Source organism: Lepisma saccharinum, chromosome 12 (assembly GCF_977018435.1).
Source record: "Lepisma saccharinum chromosome 12, izLepSacc3.1, whole genome shotgun sequence".
Taxonomy (NCBI): domain Eukaryota; kingdom Metazoa; phylum Arthropoda; class Insecta; order Zygentoma; family Lepismatidae; genus Lepisma; species Lepisma saccharinum.
In genome coordinates this window covers 18,677,447-18,690,496 of record NC_139240.1, presented here as the reverse complement: position 1 = coordinate 18,690,496, position 13,050 = coordinate 18,677,447, and the positions used below count along the sequence as shown (strand labels likewise).

General features: G+C 35.6%; 1 protein-coding gene across 2 annotated transcripts in view; it reads right to left on the bottom strand.

Moving 5' to 3' along the window:
• Positions 1 to 13,050, bottom strand: part of LOC145996396 (receptor-type tyrosine-protein phosphatase S-like) — a 151,789-nt gene that overhangs the window by 118,459 nt on the left and 20,280 nt on the right. For both annotated transcript variants that reach the window (XM_083132842.1, XM_083132843.1), the window contains exons 3-4: positions 11,937 to 12,055; positions 3,972 to 4,155 (exon numbers count right to left, since the gene is read on the bottom strand). In XM_083132842.1, coding sequence (XP_082988968.1) covers positions 3,972 to 4,155; positions 11,937 to 12,055 — 303 coding nt within the window. The remainder of the gene's footprint in view (positions 1 to 3,971; positions 4,156 to 11,936; positions 12,056 to 13,050) is intronic.

Sequence of the window (13,050 nt, the reverse complement as noted above, 5' to 3'; positions counted from 1 at the left end):
TAGTCTTCTCCAGATGGTAAAACTCATAATCAGATAGATCATATTCTCATTGATAAGAGAAGGCATACTAGTATAATTGACGTTCGTACACATAGAGGTGCTGACTGTGCCAGTGACCATTATTTAGTAATTGCTAAATTAAGAGAAAGACTTTCAGTGATAAATCATAAGCAACAAAATCTAAAAGTTCTAAAATTTAATACAGGAAAATTTGCTGATGAAAGAATTAAGAAAGATTACCAAATGAAACTGTCAAATAGATTTGATGTTTTGCAGGATTTAAATGATGATGAAAATAAGAATTGGGAGCACATACATAATGCAATAGAATCAGCAGCTAAAGAAAGTATAGGATACCATAAACCAAGAAAAAGTAAGCCATGGTTTGATAATGAATGTCATAATCTAATAGAAATAACAAATCAGGTTAGACTTAGGTGGTTAAATAATTCTGATGATACAAATGTAAGCAATTATAAAGAATAAAGCGAGAAGTTAACCGCAAGTTTAGAAGTAAAAAAAGATATTACTTGAAGAGCAAAATTAACGAAATTGAAACAAACAGCAAAACCAAAAAATATCAGAGATTTATATAAAGCTGTAAATGAATTTAGAAAGGGGTGGCAACCTAAAGTAAACTTGATAAAAGATAAAGATGGTGATTTTCTAGCTGACCCAAGCGATATTCTAAATAGATGGAAGAACTACTTTAATGACCTTATAAATGTTCATGTAGGAGATAAATCAGATGTAAATGAAGTACACACAGCAGAACCTTTAGTTCCAGAACCTAACTTGACTGAAGTTAAAGATGCTATTAAAAGGCTAAAGAATAACAAAGCACCTGGCATAGATTTAATACCAGCTGAGTTAATTAAATATGGTGGAAATTCGTTAATATGTCAAATTCATAAATTAATTTGTTTAATATGGAATAAAGAAGAAATCCCTCAACAGTGGAAAGAATCCATAATTGTTCCTGTGTTTAAAAAAGGTGATAAAATGAACTGCAATAATTACCGTGGAATTTCTCTACTCTCAACAAGATATAAAATATTATCTAACATTCTTTTCACAAGACTAACCCCATATGATAATGAAATTATAGGTGATTATCAAATTTTTCACATCAGACAGACACTTGAGAAAAAGTGGGAAAATAATCAAAGTGTCCATCAGCTATTCATTGATTTCAAAAAAGCATATGATTCAGTCAAAAGAGCTAAATTATATAATATATTAGTAGAGTTTGGAATACCTAAGAAGCTTGTTAATATGATAAAAGTATGCACCAGTGAAACAGAAAGTAAAATTCGTGTGGGTATTAATGTGTCTGACAAATTTACAATTCATGATAGGTTAAAACAAGGAGATGCATTATCTCCATTGCTCTTTAATTTTGCCTTAGAATATGCTCTTAGGAAGGTAAAAGAAACTAACAAAGGACTAAAATTAAATGGTTTGACTCAGTTGTTAGCATATGCAGATGATGTAGACTTATTAGGGGATGATATAAATACAATTAAGAAAAATGCTAAAATATTTTTCAAAACTGCTAAAGAGATAGGTTTGGAAGTTAACGAAGAGAAAACTAAATATATGGTTACAGGCCGAAACCAAGTGTTAGGTAATAATCAAAATCTAATTACTGAAAACAACTCGTTTGAAACAGTTTCCATATTCAAATACTTGGGAGTAATATTAAGAAGTGAAAATTATATTAAAGAGGAAATAGAAAGTAGGCTTAATTCAGGAAATGCATGTTACTTCTCTCTTCATAAACTTTTGTCTTCTCATTTAATATCTAAGAAACTAAAAGTTAAAATATACAAAACAGTAATTTTGCCTGTAGTATTACCGTATTCACTCATGTATAATACGCACTTTTTCCAAAATATTTGCCCCCAAAAACTGTGGTGCATATTATGCACGGAATAATTCAGACACCCAACATGAAACCATACAGGGTCATTCCATGATTTTGGTGCACTTGCATTGATTTTTCATGTTTACGGAACCCTATCATGTTATATATCATTGTAAAGCTTGAATCTTGCAGTTTCTGAATATGGAAACAGTATTCCATACTAGATAACGACACTAATATGAAATGCGGTTGAAATAAGTTCATCAAAAAATGAAGAAACGTTCTGATTTTTATGGTACTTTGGATGAAAGAAAACGTAAGGAAAAAGATAATAAAAATTAAAATGTATTACTGGCCAAATAATATGACATACGTGGAGTGTGTAAATTCCTTAATGGAAGAAATCTTGTGCTGCTAACTGCTATTTGGAAGGTCCTGAATGTGCCTCGTATAAATGTTACATTAGTCACGGAAAGAAAAAGTATACGGTATATACACTGTGTCCGTAAAGTCATGGTGCACTTTTGACCGGTCACAGGAAAGCAACAAAACAAGATAGAAATGTGAAATCTTCACCAAATAAAAGGAAAACTCTCCAAGTTTCCGTACTATGATGCGCAAGCATGTGCACACACAAGTGATGACGCAACACCACGAACTGCGCAGCAGCGGATCAGCCCTCGCCCACGCCAGTCGAGATGTGGACGGTACAGAGGCAAGTCCAGTGTGTTCCGTGGCTTGCGAAGTTCGAATCCGTGAGCAAAGTGCAACGTAAATATCGTCGCGTGTACAACGAAGCGCTTCTGTACAGTCCACATCTTGACTGGCGTGGGCGAGGGCAGATCCGCTGCTGCGCAGTTCGTGGTGTTGCGTCATGACCTGTGTGCGCACACGCTTGCGCATCATAGTACGGAAACTTGGAGAGTTTTTCTTTTATTTGGTGAAGATTTCACATTTCTATCTTGTTTTGTTGCTTTCCTGTGACCGGTCAAAAGTGCACCATGACTTTACGGACACACTGTATTTTGAAAAAGAAGGAATGAGCATTTGAATGGGTATGACGTCATTTACAACCTACAACTAAGAAAGCCATTTCTTGAAACTGGATTGTACTGTGCATTATATACGAGATATAATTTTTTTTCACTTTTACCCATCCAAAACCAGAGTGTGCATTATTCACGCACGCGCATTATACATGCGTAAATACGGTATATGGGTGTAAAACTTGGTCCCTTACATTGAAAGAGAAACATAAATTGAGAGTATTTGGAAATAAGATCCTTAGGAAAATATTTGGACCTAAAAGGGATGAGGAGACAGGTGAGTGGAGAAGGTTACATAATTTAGAAGTACATAATTTGTATTCATGTCCAGATATTATTAGAATAATTAAATCAAGAAGACTTAGGTGGGCAGGCCATGTGGCACGAATGGGAGAGGAAAGAGGAGTTTACAGGATTCTTGTTGGGAAACCTGATGGTAAGAGACCTGTAGGAGGGAGGGACAACCTTGAGATAGACCTAAAGGAAATCGGTAGGGATGGAAAACAGTATATAGATAGGGACAGAAGGCTAGAGAGTTAGTTAGTTAGATTCACCACATGTGAAATGTACAGAATGCTCCGTGAAATGCTAATATGTGGCTCAAAAAATATAATGTTTATTTTTCACAACTTAATAACATACTGCTTTACTTATGAAAAAATAAGATTGAATACACTAGTGAATACAATTAGGGCGAATGAAGTGATTACAGGATGAATAGGCTACATAAAATTATTACTTTTTTACGTCTGTAATTTCATTCCCTAACATTTCTTCTGAGAGACATCGGCCAGCTGACGTAACAGTTTGCAGGGTTGCCAAATTAAAGGCTCCAGCCTCCCTCGGATTAAAGATGGCCATGGCACAGCCCTAGTAAAATCAATTGATATAAAATTATTGTACTGTGCAATGTAAAGTACATTTGCATAGACAGTACTTTCACAAATAATTTAGTAATTCAGTCACCGGGAAAGAAAGAATATTGGTCAAATTTCTGTATATGGAAAAAATAAAAAAGATACCAAAATAATTGGAAAAGAAGAAATGGAAGAACCTACCTTCTTTCTCAGTGTCCACTAACATTCTTTTGGAAGGTCCATAATCAACAGTAAATGCTCTAACAGCAATCTCATATTTGGAATTTGGCATAAGCGACAGGAGTGTATAATTATTTACAGTTGTCTCAAAAAACCCTTGAGATGTTTTGTTGAGTTTTGCACTGCAAGTCAAATAGTGAAGATGCTACACAAGAAAACAAACGAAACAGATCAACTAAGGAAATATATGAAGAAGAAAATTATCATGTAACACAGTGGGAAAAATTTCAGCATTATAGAAGCAATAGGAAAATATTACCATTGCTAATATATGTACCTTCAACTTCAAAGTACAGGGTGGGTCAAAAGTCAGGTTACATAGGATTTATAGTATATCTTCAATGTGTACATCTTGAACATCAATGCACTTGTACATGCAATATTTCCAGTTCTCCAGAACCTCTTCCAGAATATCCAGCATAATCATGACTGCACATTACACAATGGCTTCCTTCAGCTGCTGCATGGTCTGAATTTTAACTGAGTAGATGAACACCTTTAAATGAACCCAAAGGACAAAATCCATTGGTCTGGAGACTGTGGTGGCAGCCACTCAACAGGGCCATGATGACAGATTTATGCACCAGAAACTGGACATTCGACCATTCATGGACAATTAACGAGACAAGGAAAACTTCCTATGTAATCTGACTTTTGACTCACCCTGTATTATTTTAAAAATGTAATTATAATCTGTAATTCTCCATTGAGAACTTTCAATTTTAGTAACTTATACTACTAAATCTATACTTTACTAAATACTAGCTAGATGAGATAAGTTTACAACTCTGAGATATATAAAAAAATGTTTCCTCAATTTAAATATAAAAACAAAATTCATATTTGTGTGTTTCTACACAACACAACTACACTTTTTTTTCTCAGACCTGCACCCCATTCTCCAGATTGGAACCCACGTGACTGCTGGCTGTGGGGATTCCTGAAAGATTATGTTTATTAGAAACATATACCAAGCCTGTCAGAGCTGAAAGCCAGCAAAACATAGAGTATCACTGCCATTCCCCAGGAATGCTCAATGTGACCACTGATCATGCTGTCATTCACACTGATGGCACATGTAGTGAACAATGTTGTACAGACATCAACCAAAAATAAAGTTTTGCATGTCCAACTTCTGATTTCCATATTGTGGTGAAAATTTGAATATTTTTTTCGTGAGCAGTCACTTCCGCATGATCTGCATAACCACTACACTAAGTTGTAAAGCAATCCGTTGCTTTGAATAGATGCAAAAGGGCATCTGAGTGGATGAATTTTAATTCTAACCACCCAGTACTCATTCACTGTACACTGGAGTGCTGCAGGAAGAGAGCATTTCACTTGAGTGCCAAATAGTTTACATGGACGATGCGAGATAGTGTACAGAATTGAGAGCTACTTTGCTCGAGCAAATAGTGCTCGAACAGACAAAACGAGCGGTTTACACTAGAAGAACAGTAGTACATGTATAATCCTAATTTGTCTGTGGTAGTGGGCCCTCAAATATGGATACAGAGGTGAAAGACGCAGTGAAATTGAAACTTAAGTGAACATAGTCATTATCTCTATGTTAAAAAAAATGTAGTTTAGTCTCTTCCCAATGAAAATGAAACAGATGATTGTGGGCTGAAACTGTCAGGACAGGTATTTTACATATATGTGTCTAGGATTATTGTCCATGAGAGACTCAAACCGCTCAATTTGCCTGTTCGAGCACTATTTGCTCGAGCAAATTAGCTCTCGATTCCGTACACTATCTTGCATCGTCCATGTAAACTATTTGGTGCTCAAGTGAAATGCTCTCTCCCTGCAGCACTCCAGTGTACAGTGAATGAGTACTGGGTGGTTAGAATTAAAATTCATTCAGTACTCTACTGTATACACTAGCTTTGTTAAGTATGGCAACATTTATCAGGGCAATCTAGTTGCATACATGTATTGTGGCATTGGAAGAAATATGTCATAACTAGAGGCACATATTTTTGGTAAATAAAAAAGCAACATTTCGGTACAAAAACAAAGTGAATTTCAGGTTCAAAAGCGGTAAATAAAATGAAATTTTGCTGTTATAGCGGTGAAAAAGTGCCATATAAAATGACATTTTGATTTTAAAAAATTTGAATATAATCCCAAATTTGATTTATAAACTGCACTATTACACAAAATAAACACATCCCTTCTAATAGCACATTAAATCATTACCAGAATATTAAGTTTATTCCTGTACAAAGGAGTCAATTTTTGCTTCTCAAATATTTACAACAGAATTAGTCAATTTTCCGTGATACAGGATACTTCAGACATCAGAAAATGTCACGTCAGTATATAGCCTAAACGGCAAATTTCATGTTCAAGAGTCTATTTCGCTTTTTGCAGTTCATTTCGCACCATTTTGTGACAAAACAGGATAGGAAAATGCGCTTCACACCTTTCCGAAACATGAAAAATTAACATTAGAATGTGTTATTTCACATTTCGTGTTATGCAACCTACCCAACTCAGGAATGACCGAACCTGCAAGTTGTATAGTGATACATGCAGGTTTTTTAGTTTTTTAACATTTTTAACATGAGAATAGGTTTATTGTGCAAGTTTTTTTAGTGAACGATGAGCTTTTTTATATACCTCTAGGGCGAGGATATAATATTTTAAATGTATCCACACCAACCCTTGTCCACAATCCTTATATTACATTTCGACGTGGTACTATGCTAAGTACCTAGTTTTTTCATACGAACCTGAAGAAGGGGATAGTTAATCTCCGAAACGTTGTTCTACAGTAAGAAATATTGGAACAACAAACTCGCATACATAAGTACAGTTTTTAACGTCCTTTTTTTATAAACCAAAAGTGATCAAATAACGAAGCAGTGTTATTCAGTGTAAAAATTAAGGAACTGGAAGTGAATAGTAGTGTAAGTTTCAAGCTGCAAATGTAGGTTTCCAACAGAGAACATAAGAGCTATTTTTCAATGTGAGGTTTATTTAACCCGTACAGGTAAAAATTACCCAGGCAATTTTTAAATATCTTTTTCGACTATTTCCAATGAGTTTCTGAGGTCACGTTTCCAATACCTTCACAAATTTCACCATTGTGACACCAGGTCATACTGCTTCGTATCTCTCTATCTATCCCTATCCACAAATCAAACTTCTTTTCCAACTTTTTCTCCATATCAGCTGTAAGGCTGTGGAATCAGATGACAGAAAGTACTAGAACCACAAACTACTTGTCTGCTTTCAGCAGACATGCATGCCATTCTCTGCAGAGTATTAGCTAGGGATCTTCCCCTGTCAAGCCGACTGAAAGGAATATATATATGATTGATACCAACATTAATGTAGATTTTAAAATGCCTTGTAGCCAGTTGAACACTATTCTACATTTTGTATTCTAAAAGGTGTGCCAGTTAATAATTCTTAATTTCGTTGCTGGATGGCGCTGGAAGCAAGGGTTGGTGCACAGTCTCAACTCTTACGTCAGTGTGTTGCCAGGAAAGTACCTGTCAAAACACCATGGATATACAACCGAGTGCGAGTGATCATGACATTGGGTTTGTGTGGGATACATGTTGACCTGCCAATCAAATAAGGAGCATGTGTGGCACGTCCTAATTTTCTTGTTCAATCAAAAGAAAAACGCGAGTGAAAGCCATCATATCCTTGTGGAAACGTACGGTGACAATGTCCTAACGCAAGACGCGTGTGTGTGTGTTGGTTTCGACGATTCAAAAGTGGTGATTTCGACTTGAAAGACAAATATCGCCCGGGCCAGCCGAAAAAATTCCAAGACGCCGAATTGCAAGCGCTGTTGGACGAAGACAATATGCAAATGCAACAACAACTGGCAGAGAAGTTAAATGCTGGTCGCCAAACCATATCTGATCGTCTTCATGCCATGGGAAAGATCCAGAAGGTAGGAAAATGGGTCCCACATCATCTGAACAACAGACAAATGGAAAAGCAAAAAACGGTCTGTGAAGTGTTGCTTTCTTGGCATGAAAGAAAGTCTTTCCTGCATCAGATAGTGACTGGGGATGAAAAATGGATCTACTTCGAGAACCCAAAATGCAAAATGTCATGGGTTGACCCAGGACAACCTTCAACATCGACCGCATAACCGAATCGCTTCGGAAGGAAGACAATGCTGTGCATTTGGTGGGATCAGAAGGGTGTGGTGTACCATGAGCTTCTGAAACCAGGTGAAACAGTGAATGCCGTTCACTACTGGCAACAACTCATGAATTTGAACCATGCATTGATCTAAAAGCACCAAGATTGGGCGACAAGACAAGGAAAAGTGATTTTGCAGCAGGACAACGCTTCATCACACACAGCGAAAGGCGTCAGACACCATTTCTATACTTAGCTGGGAATTCTTACCCCACCTGCCATACTCACCAGACTTAGCCCCTTCAGACTACCACTTGTTTTCATCGATGTTTCTCTCACTTTTCCAGCAACACTTCAACAATTATGAAGATGTCGAACAATGGCTTGCTGACTGGGCATGCACAATTTGATAGACAGATGGGCACAATGTGTAGCTAGCAATGGCACTTACTTTGAATAAAGCATTTGTTACCTTTCTCCCCAGATACACTTGTTTCCTTTCGGATCAATTAAGAATTATTAATCGGCACACCTGGTATAAACTACTCACTGTAACATGATTTGTATGTATGAGTGTGGTGTGTGTGTGTGTGTGTGCGTCTAAGCATATGTGAAATGATTGTATGTACACCCTTGAGTGAAAAAAAACTTACCACCTTCAAAAATTTCAAAGTCCAAACCTGCACGATGCAACAACATTGCAGGGCAGTGTAGCAATCCTAATGTAAGAAAAAGTAACATCACCAGTACGTCGGAGTCTTAGTGGTGTAATAAAAAAATAGGTAATGTAATTGATTTATTTACTTACTCCCGAAAAATTACAAATAGGCCTCATTAAACAACTTTACATAGTAGATAAATTTCCCGACACATTCTTTGCTCCTGCTTCATTCGTCAAAATTGCTATTCCTGCAGATAACTTGAAGGATCGGTCTTTAGATACTCAGTAAAAACGTGAATGAAGACTGTTATGTTGACTCCAAAAAATGATAAAAAAAATATATTCATTTTTGACTTAACAAACATTACGTGCTGAATTTTTGCATAATATAAATTCTAAAAAAAAATACACAAACACACACAATGCTTATACAGCCATAAATGAACACAATAGCAAATGGCAGTCCGTGATATACACAACAGAGGTGCTCTTTGCAATTACAGGTCATATAATGTTGACAATGAACTGCAAGAAGTGCAAGTTCTTCACAGTTTGTCACACTGTCGTGGTAGTCTTCCCGACTCAGCTTTTGGCTTGCAGGAGGATTTTAAAGCAGCTGCATATACGTGTATTCCGACAACAATCATACAAGAGGGATATGGAAATATTGATACTCATAAACTACAGTGTGTCCCGCTTATACGTATAATAAAAGAAAAATTCATAACTTCTAAACAAACTGTCAGAATGATGTGATTGTTGTTTCATTTTAAAGAATGACTCAGACTGCGCATGCGCAGTATCCAGAATGTCTTGAAAACTTATATTATCAGTTTCTCAGTAACCATTCGTCATGTGATCACCACAAGAAAAGGTGTTTTGTGTTTTAACGTTGTCTGAAGTGAAGTCTGTGACACTTGTGCAGAGACGATTTCTTGCACGTTATGGTTTGGGTGCTAAAGAAGTAGTTCCATCGTACATTTTCAATAAAGAAATGGGAAAAACAGTTCCGTGAAACCGGTTAATTTCTCAAATCTCGTTAGAGACTTCTTGGACGAGCATTCCAATGGAAAATGGATAGGAAGAGGTTCGAATTTTATTGAATAACCCCCACGGTTGCCAGACCTCACTGTGTGTGATTTTTTGTTGTGGGGGTGTGCTAAGGACAAAGTTTACTGTACACCGGTTAGAGATTTGCAAGACTTGCATGAAAGAATTGTGGTTGCAGTAAGCAACATTACCCCACCCATGCTTCAAAACGTGTGGCTTGAGGCTGACAACCCGTTTGACATTTGCCGTGCCACTAACGGTTCACATGTGGAAGTGCACTAGTTTTCTTGATCTGTAAAAAAAATTTCTGAGTTGTTACATGTTTGTACAAAGTTTGGACAAAAAATATTGGTAAATAAAAAGTTGTGATTTTGTATTTTATTATACGTATAAGCGGGACACGCTGTATAATTTATGGGGAAAGAAAATATATCAACTGGCCTCTCGAAATGTAAAATTGCAACAAGTGGCCGAACAAAACATGCAACACAGTATCTATCGAACTCAGAAGAGCTCGTTTAGGAAAGATCTAGTAGTTGGTAAGGGTATCCTCTTTATAAACTGAGTTTGACATTTTGATCGGCGGTTCGAGTCTCCACTCAGCCACTATTTTTCTTCAAGTTGCTGTGGATCGAGGTTTATTATGTATGTTTATTTAAATTGTTTTTTTTTTTAATGTCATTTGAGATAAATGTATGAAAGGACAACATTGGCTACAGTGTGCTGCAATATTTGAAATAAATTAGTGCTTCCTTTTATTAGAAACATTTCAAGAATTTTGTAATTTTATTCAACACATACTAGATTGAACACGTTCCGATATTTTTAATGAAGAATGAAGAATATTACATTTTGATTAACATTGTCATACTAGGCTCTTCATTCTTGAAATGTTTTTAATAAAAGCAAACACCAATGCATAACAAATATTGCAGCACACTGTAGCCAATGTTGTGCTTCTTAAAAATATTCTCAAGTGGTTTGAAAGGACAGTGAAAACTATAGGACAATTTTAAAAAATGCCACTGTCATCCACAGCAACCTAGAAAAAAATAATAAAAACTACTGGCTGAGTGGAGACTCGAACAGCCAATTAAAATGTCAAACTCAGCTTATAAGGAGGACCCTCTAACCAACTGCTGTAGCTCTCTCTCCCTGTTCAATAACCTCTTCTGAGTTCGCTAGATATTGTGTGGCACATTTCATCCAGCCACTTGTTGCAACTTTACATTTCGAGAGGCCTGATTATATATTTTCTTCCCCCATAAATTATTGTTTGTGGATATCAATATTTTTATATCCTTCATGTATGATTGTTGTGGGAATGTAAGCAGCTGGTTTAAAAACCTCCTACAAGCCAAAAGCTGAGTCGGGAAGACTGCCATGATTTGTTTCCTGATGAGAGACAGTGTTATAAACTGTGAAGAACTTGCACTTCTTGCAGTTTCATTGTCGACATAACAGAACACATAATTGAGAAGAACATGTGTGTTGTTTACATCACTGAGTATCCATTTGGTACTGTGTTCATTTATGGCTATATAAGCGCTTTGTGTGTCATGTGGATTTTTTTTTTCAGAATTCATATTATGCAAAAATTCAGCACATGACATTTATCAAGTTGAAAATGAATCTATTGCCCTTTTTTTTTTGGAGCCAACGTAACAGTCTTCAATCACGTTTTCATTGAGTTTCACAAGACCGATCCTTAAAGTTATCTACAATAATAGCAATTTTCCCAAATGAACAGGAGCAAAGAATGATGTGTTTTGAAATGTATCAATGAAAAGTTGTTTAATTATCTGTAAATATTCATCAAATATATTAATAGGTAAAAGATATATCTATCCAAACATCACTAAAACTTCGACGTTCTGGTAATGTTACTTTTTCATATGTGAGGTTTGCTATACTGCCCCATCTTGTTGTCACATCGTGCAGATTTGGAGTTCGAAATTTTTGAGGGTGGGTGTTTTCTTTTTTTTCTCAAGGGTGTACTTTGCGTTTAATATATTATGTATATTATATATTATTATATATAAGAAAAGGCTCTATCCTGCCTTAACTCCTCCATTTAAAATAAGACATAAATAAATATCTACCTTATAGAATACACGATAATGTTGTATCACACCATTTTCTTTCTTAGGTGGAATCCAGGCCACTGTCAGACTGGATGAAGTTACATCCACTAAATGAAAGTCTCTAACTGAACTTGGTGCTGCAATAAATAGAAGTATAATTGAATTGAAAATTGAAATATATTTAAGTGTTGTGAACAGATTTGCACCTTCATACAACACTGTGTATTTAACATGAACAGCGGAATTCATCAGTATTACCATGCAAATTGTCCATCTCCATGTTCGTGCACTTTGTCTGACCCAATAAGAGCTTCAGGAATTAAAAGAAAACTCAAAAGAAGCTCTTAACAACTTCTGCACCAGCATACATAAAAGTCCATCCCTTAAAAACACATAGTAGGTAAGAGAAAAAATTAATGAAAATAGTCATGGACAATTTGCATGATAATACTCATGGATCCCACTGTGCATGCATGAAACTATTCAAGATTAGCTGCAATACGTAAGTCAGAAATGAAAAATAAGTAAATAAATAAAATAATTGTTCTTAAATTAGCCTACATTAATGTCGAATTTTATTTATATACATTGAGACCCCACTGGCATACGCAGGATTTTTTTCGAAAGAGGTTGGAATTATAAATGTGAATAGTGTATAACTACTTTCCAGGGGGGTGGCATACACAATAACATATTTTGTACACTAAAAATTTTCCCTCTCAAAAATGGCAATTTTAAGGTGAGTTTGCAATTACCGTTCTTCACTGCTTTTATTTGAAAATGTTGATTTTCTCAAAATTTTGGCTGTAGCCCCTTCAGCTCCCCCTCTGCATACAGCAGTCAACATTACCAATTCCAAGAGTTAGATTTTAAGACTGTAGTTACAATTACATTATGATGTCTTCTGGTGTTTTACAATCTATTGAACCTGCAAAGACATTTTCTATAAACTGATGACAGAATATATTTATTTTACATTCAAGGCTACATAATTTAAGTTTTTACTTAGGCTACTGTATTCATAATAAACATGATACATTTTTAAATTATTATACATAAATCTACAAAACATGTGTTGAACATTTTCAATTAGCAATGTATTACTTTTGAAAGTTAATGGATGCCATATTTG